This window comes from Punica granatum, chromosome 3, assembly GCF_007655135.1.
Source record: "Punica granatum isolate Tunisia-2019 chromosome 3, ASM765513v2, whole genome shotgun sequence".
NCBI classification, from domain to species: Eukaryota; Viridiplantae; Streptophyta; class Magnoliopsida; order Myrtales; family Lythraceae; genus Punica; species Punica granatum.
In genome coordinates, this window is record NC_045129.1 from 37586797 (window position 1) to 37597901 (window position 11105).

General features: G+C 37.8%; 1 protein-coding gene and 2 non-coding genes across 3 annotated transcripts; 2 read left to right on the forward strand and 1 right to left on the reverse strand.

Annotated features, from left to right (window-relative positions):
• Window positions 1-4780: 4780 nt before the first annotated feature.
• On the forward strand, window positions 4781-4859 carry LOC116202134. The gene has a single exon (XR_004156012.1). It is a non-coding gene; the product is annotated as a small nucleolar RNA R160 (small nucleolar RNA).
• A 608-nt stretch (window positions 4860-5467) lies between these two features.
• On the forward strand, window positions 5468-5547 carry LOC116202135. The gene has a single exon (XR_004156013.1). It is a non-coding gene; the product is annotated as a small nucleolar RNA R160 (small nucleolar RNA).
• Window positions 5548-6855: 1308 nt separating this feature from the next.
• Window positions 6856-9984, reverse strand: LOC116201990 (probable caffeine synthase 2). Its single transcript, XM_031533489.1, has 4 exons — window positions 9635-9984; window positions 9115-9510; window positions 8761-9033; window positions 6856-8437 (listed from the first exon to the last, which is right to left on the reverse strand). Exons 1-4 carry the CDS (start codon window positions 9707-9709, stop codon window positions 8072-8074), a joined length of 1110 nt encoding a protein of 369 aa, XP_031389349.1. The 5' UTR covers window positions 9710-9984; the 3' UTR covers window positions 6856-8071.
• Window positions 9985-11105: the final 1121 nt, after the last annotated feature.

The window sequence follows — 11105 nt, forward strand, 5'->3', positions numbered from 1 at the left end:
CGTGAAAGAGTTATGGCCTTTCATTAGTTTAGATCCTTTCGACTTCCATAAGGAATGTAACAGCATGACATTACCCCATTTGGCACGTTTTTATTCTTGGTGATTCGAAAGTCATGTAATTATATACTCACTCTTTCCTCTGTGGCAGATTCATATGCTTTGGCTCTACCTTTATAATTGTATATAGATATAGATTAGGATAGATATGAGGAGGGAGTTTTATTGTAGTGACACAAGATATTGATTCAGAATTAAGAGGTTTTAGGTTTAAACCTCGCCAGTGAGACTTATATTCTCCTTTATTTCCTATCATTATACTATGCCATGAGTCTCATTTACAATCACATTCATTAATCCGAAAAAATAATTTCTAATTCGTCAAAGGTAAGTACATGACTTCATCAGAATAGCATATTTCATTCGCATTTAATTTAAGTAGAAGTCTTAGAGAGTTTAGACTTTAGAGTCACTACACTATTAAGAAGAAAATCATGGTTTCAGCCAATGAAACTGTGAATATTGTTCTCATTTATTTCGCTTTATTTATTTCCTATCATCATATTAGGTCATGGGTCTCATTTACAATCGCATTCATTATTCTGAAAAAATAATATATAATTCGTCAAAGTAATGTACATAAATTCATCAGATTAGCATATTTCATTAGTGCTTAATTTAAGTAGAAGTCTTAGATAGTTTAGAGCCACTATTACATTAAGAAGAAAATCATGGTTTCAGCCAATGAACTGCGAATACTTATGTGTCATCAGTTCAAGAAAATGAATGAAGTTTTTAATTTATTTCTTGTTCATATATATAGTTGAGGACCCCATCACTGAATTTCCCATAATGAAAGCCGATTTCAAAAGAAAAAAGGATCTTTGATATATATATATATATATATATATATATAATATTTTTGAGGAATGATCAGATCTTGAAGGGTAGCTTTTTTTTTTTTTCCAGTTACAAGAGATGTCAATGGGTCTAGTACAATAAAATAAAAATATTAATAACTAATAAATGGTAGTCCCATTAGGTATCGAATGTAAAATCTCTTGGTTATTAGACGAAGGCGTGTGCCATTACGCTACTCTCTTTTGATGGAGGAAGAATGTTTGTTAGGACTATCTAAGAGAACAATTTGTTTAAGTGTTTGTGTTATATATAAGTTGATAACTATATATAGTACTACGTTCCCATCATATGTTCTCATGAATTTCATGCAAACATCATTGCATATAAACTATAAAGCATGATTCCTGAATCATTGTCTAAAACTATATATGTAACATATAGATAATATATATCGATTTTTTTTTGGCAGCCTCCTCTCTCAATAATTTCTTTTCCCCCCATCTTACAAACTCATGAATGAACGAAACTGCTGCCTTTCCCCCTTGACATGATGAGAAAAGATGCGCTTCGAAAGTTTCAAGATCTCTTGCAATCTGTACTTATTTTTTTTTTTACCCCACTTGAACTTTCACCATCCCGTCTCCCTGCTGCAGTCAAGGTGTGTGATATCGTAGATAGCTACGCAGGCTGACGGTTAAAGAATTTGGTGCTACATATAGAGAAGGGGAGATGTCACTCAAGTTTTCCTCTACTCATTTATAAACGCGATGATATACGAATGGCAGTGAATGTTCTTTGCGAGTTTAGAGTAAGTACTGGAAATGGATACGAAGCCAGACGGGACTCATTTGTCGACCAATAAATGTGGTGAGACCGTACCCTCTTCATGGAAAGAGGCAAAATTGTCGAATTTGGCAAGAGCTATACAAGAGAGAAGGCATAGCTAGCGTTGGCAGATGCTAATCAAAAGAGTGTGTGTTTGAGTGAAGAAATACATACATCTAGAGAGCTAGCTAGGGTTGGTGAAGACGGAACATAATGTGGGTAAGTGTCACCTTGTCAGGCACGGATTGCCTTTGACGTGTGTTTGTCTGCTGAATTATTGATGCCCCCTCCCTCCTCTCTCCCATTCATTATTTGCTCTTTGTCAAGGCATTCACCCATACATAGATGTACACACACACACACACACACACACACACACACATATATATATATATCATCAGGTGATCTCTTGATTGCAAGGCTTCTTCTAAGATGAGGTTTTTATTCATATGGAAAGTCAATCTGCTCACTCATCACTCGCTCGATTAATGTCTATACTAGTTTTCTTATCCGTGCCTTGGGCGGGCCTTTATTTTTATAAATTTTGGTTAATATTTTGAGAATATATTTTAAAAATACAATCAAATGATGGTTTGTAGTTTTTCATGGTTGATACTTGATAAATTATATTTATGAAATTACCGCTAATGATGGAGAGCAAGTAATATAGGAGATCGTTGAGAATACGTTTAAATTAGTACGGTAGATTATATGATAAGTTTCTTACTTCTTTTCTGTTATATTTTATGCATAATTAATTACTATAAATATATAACAGTACCATCACACTTACCAGATAATGTAGTAATATAATATGTTATAGAAAAGGTACATAGATAATTTTAAATAGTTGAATTGTTGACCCCGATTCATGAATATCTATCTAAGAGATAAAAACCTACATGTATCACATTTATTTCAAGTATTATATATACTAATTATTGGAATCTTTGCATATCTCTATATGTAACTTACTAATGATGAAAATGCGAATAGATTATCCATCATGTGTTGAGGATTTATAAAGGCATAAATTTGTATATTTTCTTAGTAGTTTGCTTCAAAGTATTTTATATTCTTCAAGAGTTCCACAATTTATACATTGTAAAGCTAAACCACGAATAAGAGTTTCAAAAGAATTGTGTATACACATAATTTATATATTTATAGTTTATTATATTTCACTTCTTATGCTTACGCATTTCTTTTAATTAAAGACATTGTTGCTCAAAAAAATTATATTTCTGCACAAAAAATTATTACTTGAATGATGACATGCTTTGTCGTTGAAGGAGGCCGAAGTAATATATATATATATATATATATATAAATATAAAGAGAGATGGGTCGTGAAAATTATAATTAGATTGTTTTGAATTTCAATGAATTTAATAAAATTTTATGTAGGGCATTCAATAAGGAGAATCAAAGAGACAATCAACCATGGAGCAAGAATTCACCCAAGACACTTATGTGGCATGCTCTCATTAAACAAATGGATGCCTCTCGTCGGACGATGCTTAAGAGTCTAAATTAAATACCTATGATAGATATTGCCCAGCCAATTTCGTATCTTTTTCCATATCCATTAATTATTTCAGTGGACGTATGCAGTCTGGACCGATCGATATGAGAAAGTTGGAGAGAAACGAGAGTATATATTGACAAGCTTAAATTGATAGGAGCTAGCCATCACCCTCCCTTAAAGAGTGGCAATTTAAAGGATAAGAAATAATGTGGATCCCGCCGAAATGAGTAATTATACAAATACGTCTCTTTCCACTGGATTTCCTAACAAGCTAATCTTGGACACTATATATACGTGCCAAGAAGACCCCGGGAGATTGCGTGCCATGCCCGGTTAATCGAACTCAACAAGTTAGCTCATATCTTTCTGCCTACCAAAATTGTATATATCAAATGAGCTGGCATGCTGTTGCGATAGAGGGTCTCCCACATAGGTTCGAACAAGAAAACGTGTTAATTGATAATATAACATGTCTCTTTGGCTTATTCTGCTAGATTGGAAAGAAGATAAGTGCGGGCAATCAATTAGATCCCCACTCTAACTGAATCAAATCAATGCGTTTATTTCTCCCACGATTTAGGGTTCCTGTCGACAAATTTTCAAAGTATATCTTCTTGTTGGTTTTGACCATACCAATGGAGACTAGACTAGAGAGACACCAATCCAGGTTTGAACTTTATCTTGGCCGGATCGATCCCAACACTCATTTTTTCTTGGTCAGAAAACAAAAAGTTGGAGAAAGCGATTTTCAGTTCAATGACAGTCATCCTCGACGTACAACAACCAAGAGTTTCTGGATTCTATTATCATCAACGAGGTCTCTCATACATGTCGTCGGCACGCCAAGAGTCGTATGCCGGGAGCATCCAATGACCCATCCATTTACAACCTGAACATTCTAATTCTTTGTTGGGCTGGGCTGGACTAAAGATGGGCTTAGTGCAGATGGGCCGGAGTGTTATCAATCCACTCTGGGCCTCAGCAATTTCACTTAGTAGTATGGGCCCGTGCAATTAAATCCATGGGCTCACTCAGCACAGACAAATCAAAACTCTGCGGCCTAAATTGCACAAGACATGAAGTTAAAGGTCCAAATTGAAATTAACTCAATTTTTAGATTGGCTTATAAAACGGCGCGTCGTCGTTCTCTGCCGAACCCTAAATTGAAGCAAGCGGAGGCTGTTCAGCTCTCTCTCTCTATCTCTAATGGCAGCACGGGGACAAGCTGTTTACTTCAAATGCTACTCTGATATCTCTTTCCGTTCCTCGTACGGGTTTGTTTTGATCTGTCTGATGCACCGATTAGCCCCTCGCTCCTCTACTGTTTGGGATTGAGGAAACTTCGAGAAAAGGGTTTAGGTGCTAAATTCATGGCAGTGACATCGAAAAATGTGCTTTGATTCTGTTTCTCCCTGCACAAATGCGTCCTGCCGATAAATTTAACTCCTCCATGTATGATTGCATCTGCAAAGTTTGAAGCTTTTACATGATTTGCTTATGGGTGATTGAGCTCTGTTCTGTATGACTGGAACATGAATGTTTCCGTAACTGTGTGATCCTCTTCGAAGAAGCAAAGTGATGAGACTCTTGTGTCTGAATATGATGTGGAATCACAGATCATATATGCCTTCAAAGTTCTCTGATTGCTTCTGTTGATTGGCATTTGACTGATGTTTTAGTTTCTTCAATTAGTCTCTAGGATCTTCTGCCTCGACCAATTCGCATATGAATCCCGTTATTTATATCCCGGACTTCCCTGCATAATGAGCTTAGCTGTGAATTCTGATCAGAACTAGCTTCTCGAGCTTAGCTGCGGGATTCTGCTGCCATTGATACGTTGTTTTGCTTCCACCTAGTTATGCATAATATCGATCAAAGCGCAATGCGTTTCATTTTTGTTGAATTCTTCCCGACGAGCTTGTTTAGAGTGATTTAGAAACCTTCTAACAATATATGCTTTCAAGCCTTTATCTTGATACTGATACACGCTGAGGACTCTGCTCTGTAATTCAAGTCGCCTACTTTTGTGGCAGCAACTGCTGCATCTCGGAGCACCATAATTCATAGTCTGTCTGGCCATTATCTTACAGGCTATACGAGCATGGTGCAACAAGAATTTTTTTTTTTAAAGTTCTTCCTGATCTTCGCTTTCTCCACTTGATCATACATTCGGTGCAGAATCAGTTGGAAAGAACACATGCATTTCTATATCCTCACTCCTTGCTTGTTCTATGAAATAAGGGAACAGTCAATTGAAGTAAAGATGATGAGGCTCTTATATCTGAAAATGATGTGGAATCACATATCATAAAGGTCTTCAAAGTTCTCTGATTGCTTCACTAACTTTTAGCTGTCTATATACAATCCGGCTTACATGGCGTCTTCTCTTTAGGTGATTTGAGGCTCACATTATTCTTTAACGGCATTAACGAAAATCAGCTTATAATGGAAACCTTCTGTGTTTTCTTGTATATAAGTATGTTTAGGTCCAGTTATCAGCATTTTGATCCGTGATTTACCAGAGGACCTGACACTTCTTTGATTGAGCTGAGCAAAAATTGGGTATCATACAAGCTTGAGTTGAGAGGACTTCACATACGTTTAGCCGTGCGCTACCGCCGCATAGTAGACACAATTGGATTATATTGTATGTTAGAAAGTTGCTTCATGGCCTAATGGAGTTATCTATATTCCAATAAAAATATTATTGGTCTAATGGTGTATGATAAACGAACAAATTAACCAGGGAAAAATGACACTGTTGGACCTAAAATTTTGTCATTTTTAAACATTGAGTCTTAAAAGTTTTATTTCGAAAAATCAAGTCCTAAAAGGTTTTGAAAAGCGTCAACAATGGTCCTGGAAAAGTGATAGGAGTGGTCCTATTCGTCATCTACCGTTACCGTCTTGCATATGTGGAGTTAACGCCGTCCATTTCGGTGACGTGGCCGTTAGTTTGCTGATATGGCACCTTGGACAGACCGAAAAACTCGAAAGCTTGATTTTTAACCCGGCTTCGTCATGGCCGTTCACGACCATCGATGTCTCATTCTTCACCAAACTCCTTCCCCATCATCGATGTCCTGCAAAATCTCTCTCATGCTCACCCATCATCGATGTCCATCTCTAATGTTCTTGCCCTTCATTCTACCAAACAACTCAGACGTGGAATCAAGATCTCCCGCTCTCAAATATCCAACAATCACCGAGTTCCATGAGACAACATCTCGCTTAGGCATTGCATCGAACACCTTTCGGGCATAATCCACAAACGCCCCATGTAATGAATACATGTGATGAATACATCGAGATCATGTTGTTATTGACAAATATATCTTTTTCAGAACCATGTTTCGATGCAAAAGCTCAAATCATGATGTTGTAAGCACTCAGGTTCGGGTTTTTGATGGAGTTGAACACATTAGCGGCATAAGTCAGAAACTGCGAGCTTTGGTGAACACAAATGAAAAGGAGCCGATTAACAAGGAAACATATTCGGTGATGTTGAGGGACTTTACGAGTTGGATGTGGATCTGTTTGAGTTCTCTCACGTTCTTACAGTCATTGATGAGCCACAAAACCTGACGATTGACAGAAATGGAGTGCTCTGCAATTTTGCAGCATGGAGAACACCACAGACAGTTAAGTTAATTGGCCAACATTACTTTGTTAAGACAATCCACAAATTTTTTCAGTTAACAAGTAATGCAGAGAACTTCAATGCCTGTGAAGACGATCCACAACCACAAACATCCCAGCTAGATCATTGACTTACTGGATTTGTTAGAGAGAATGCTATTAGTTAGTTTTGCATTCAACTAATCAAAATCTCAGTAATGAGAAAAAGAACACATTCTGAGCCAATTTTTTTGCTAATAATAATCTATACAATTTCCTAGCAAAAGACAAGAAACAAGATTTGGTCAGAATATAAGAAGAAGTAGATGAGACATCTTTCAATTCTATTTCTGGGAATTTGATGTTTCTGGCGAGCAGCCCCATGTTCACACCGGTGGAAAGCGGTTCGCTTGCTTTGGCTTCCAAGGATGAGATGAACTTCAGATTGATAAAGCCCTTCTCGTCCACGCCGGAGAAATCGCTCTCCCTGAGAGAGAATATGTGGCGGGTCGGCTTGTTATTGTAGCCGCCGACTTCGGGGAAGCGAATTTCGGAGAAGAATCCCGCTGTCGCGAAACAATTCCAAAACGTTTTGGAAGTCGAAGAAGAAGAGGAAGAAGACAGACAAGTCGAACAGAAGAGGAGGAGAAGCAGCAGAAGAAGAAGAGGAAGAAGACAGACAAGTCCGGGTGTAATCCGATTTTATTGGTGGGTCGGGTATTGCCGGCCCTGTTTGGGTCGAGTCGAGTTGAAATCCGACAGATTTCATATCTGGTCCAATAGCAACGTGCCGCATTATCTTATTAACGGCCACGTGGACAAATTTAATGCCGTTAGGTCCACGTGGTGTCACGGTAACGGTCAGTCACATTTAGGACCAATGCTGACAGTTTTTCAAACTTTTTAGGACTTGATTATCCGAAGTGAAACTTTTAGAACTCAATATCAAAAAATAGCAAATTTTTAGAACTATTACTGTCATTTTCCCAATTAACCAGTCCATAAAGCCAGCCTTCAAAGCAGATGAATGCCTCTACATATAAGGCCAATCTCCAGGATATTGACCCCGTGGCTGAATATCGACATAGATAGAAGCAACTATGCAATGTGCAGGAAATGCTTAAATATCAATACAACGGAAGCTATGCCATAGTTGGCGAGAAATGCACGTATTGTTCCAATAGTACCGATTATTTTTCCAATAGTACGATTATTTTGGACGTTTACATGGGTTTCATATCATTAGTTTTTCCTCAGTTCAAGAACAATGCTTGTGCCCTTAGAGGGCCCCTTACTCATGTCTTTCCCGATCAGAAGAGCGAGCTTCTCGTCATAGAGCTTGTTCATGATCTCCTCGCCAAACCCGAAATGGTGCTGAATAATGGAGTCTGTGAATATGCGGATGTTCTTGGCGAGCTTCCTTCCTCTGGTCCATGGATCTTCTTTCTCTTCGTCTTCGACCAACGGGCTGCCCCTCTCTACTGTGATTGTCTCTAGATGCTCCAATGCGAAGGACCCTTCTTGCTCGACTATGAGTTGGACTTCCTCTGGTGCAGCTATGTAGTAGGGCACGTTCAGGGTATCCAGCTTCTCCTCTTCCACTAGGCCCTATGAAAATATATTAGCAAACCGGTTAGCCGGAAACAAATCTAGAGCTATACAGAACAGTCAGTGAACATAGCACATGTTTCAATAGTTCAAAACTTTAACATCAAAAATACTTCTTTCTGCCTACTTTTGGTGTGCGTTTGGTAGCCGGATTTACAAAAGGCAATCCGACGTGGGAACTGCAATTCCGGGAGGAATTGATCTGGAGTAATATTTGTAATTTGCTCCGATCAAACAAATTTGCCATCATTACCATACTGGTCTACTGCTATTCAACAATCTGCATTTATATGAACTTGGAAGTTGAAAGGTGCGAACTTAACCTCAGAGACCAAGCTAACTATAGCCTCGGCGAGTAACTCCCACGTATAGCAGCTCTCTCTGGCCGCTGGGTCCCCACCCCATGGCCTCCCGTCGATAATCAACATGAGACGACCACCGATCCTCAACTCTTCGGCCCGGCATCTCAAAAATCTTCTCACATCTTCCTGAAACTGAGCCAAGTAGGCCTCCTTCACCCCTCGAGGGCTCGTCTTAGATATGTAAATTTTACCTTTGTTCAGCGCCTGCCCTTCATCGCTTGTTAGCCTCGGCACCTGTGATTCTTCTGTCAGCGATCAGTTTAATGTGATTGATCAGCATGTAAATGGATACAAGAAAAGCCCCAAAGAACCCACCCGAGATAACCAATGAACGCTGTATAGTGAATAAGCGAGATGCAAGCATTTCTCAGGGAATAGCCTCTCATGAAACGAGCCAGGAGCTCCCATAAAAAAGCACGACAAATCTGCGTACTCCTTGCGAAACTCGGACAGTCTCCTGAATAGTGTGTTGAAATCGTTCCCCGGAAGATCGTTCAAGTAAAACTGGATTTCAGGTACGTCCAACTTCAGTTCTCTGCATTTATGCTCCAAACTCCTGATAAGAGATGACATAAAGGTGAACGTGTTTGGACCTGTGGAACACCCGAGGTCCGCCACATTCAGCAGCTTGCAAGGGATCAGACCTTCTGCGAATAAGGAATCGACTGTCCTAGGGATAAGCATCGGCATGGTAAGAGCTGCTAGCTTTTGCTGCCACAGAACAGTACGCTGGCAATGGTTACTTCGGTGTATATAACACATACATTAAGTACATTAGTATGTCGGGATAACGGAAACAATCGATATATATATATATATATATAAGAGAACAAACCGCATATATAGAGTTCTTGAAATAGCTATCTTCGCCTTCTCCCTTGCTCATATGCAGCACTTCCTTCACTTCCATGCTTAGATTGCTTTCTCTGTGATCACTGCAGAAACAAAACAATACATGGAAATATATATAGACATTTTATTTGGGCAAGGAAATATATATACACGTTTTATTTGGTAAGAAAAAGAATGTATCCGTCTAGTACAGTCAAGATGTTGCGGGAAATTCCGAGGATTGGAAAATATATAATATACATGAAAATAAACTTTAGACAATTATTATGCTTTATGGACATTGCAATTATGAGAAATCAAATTGAAATAGTACATCAAAATAAGAGATCGCATTCTATAGGAAACTCAAAGAATTGGAAAACTCAAAAAACGATTGGTGGGCAAGACACTTTTAGAAAACTATCTTAAGGTTATGAAGATGAAAATTTCTCCGAACGCGGAAATTTCCACGATACATATGCATACATGTATTTCAACGTATTTGGGGGCGGCGGTATGAAAGAAGAAAACGAGTGCCACTAAGATAATAGCAAGAAATTGACAGTTATAATTATTAAATCTAACAAAAAGAGAGGTCATTCAAGCATGTGCATACATGTATTTCAACGGAAATTTCAATGTATCTGGGGTGGCGGTATGAAAGAAGAAAAACGAGTGCCACTAAGATAATAGCAAGAAATTGACAGCTATAATTATTAAATCTAACAAAAAGAGAGGTCATTCTCGAATGTGATTAGAAGGATCAATTCTTTTTCCTAAATATAGCGTGACTTTTGCAGAATATCATATAAATGTACGACTTTTACACTTTTTTTTAAAAATATATCACGACTTTTAAAAAATAGCACATAATTGTACGACTTTCAAGTTGAGCTGCGATTTTAGCACGGCGTCAATTATTTCGTCAAATGTAAGATAACAATTAGTGGGAGTTAACGATACAACGTGGCACAACATGATTGAACGAGTGACACTTGGCACCGTCAGTTCCATATTAGTTGTTATCGTTATAATTTGACTGAATAATTTACATTATGCTAAATGCATAATTAAATGTAAATGTCGTGTTATATTTAGAAAAAAAAGTACAAATGTCGTGCCTTTATATGTTACTCTTTAAATGTTGTGCTATATTTAGTAAAAGATGAAAATATCTTACCTTTTTATATTATTTTTTAAAAGTTGTATTACATTTAAGAAAAAAAGTGTAAAGGTTATACTTTTTAGGTAATTAAACCTTCTTTTACTAACGAATTGCTTCCATGCTTATTAATGAAGTAAAAAAATAAAGGTCTCGAATCAATGCACTGGGAATACAGTACTCCACATTATAAAACGTTATCTACAGTAAGGCTTTCGCCTCGTCTTCGCACCTAAAAAAAAAAAAAGTCGTCTACAGCTGTAGACTGCTTTTCTAGTATATATATATATATATATATTTTACACCATACATA

Coding starts and splice junctions, on each gene's coding strand:
- LOC116201990 (XM_031533489.1), bottom strand. CDS start 9,709: ATGGAAGTGAAGGAAGTGCTGCATATGAGCAAGGGAGAAGGCGAAGAT. Junction 9,511..9,634: donor TCAAGAACTCTATATATGCG/GTTTGTTCTCTT, acceptor GTTCTGTGGCAG/CAAAAGCTAGCAGCTCTTAC. Junction 8,438..8,760: donor TAGTTAGCTTGGTCTCTGAG/GTTAAGTTCGCA, acceptor ATATTTTCATAG/GGCCTAGTGGAAGAGGAGAA.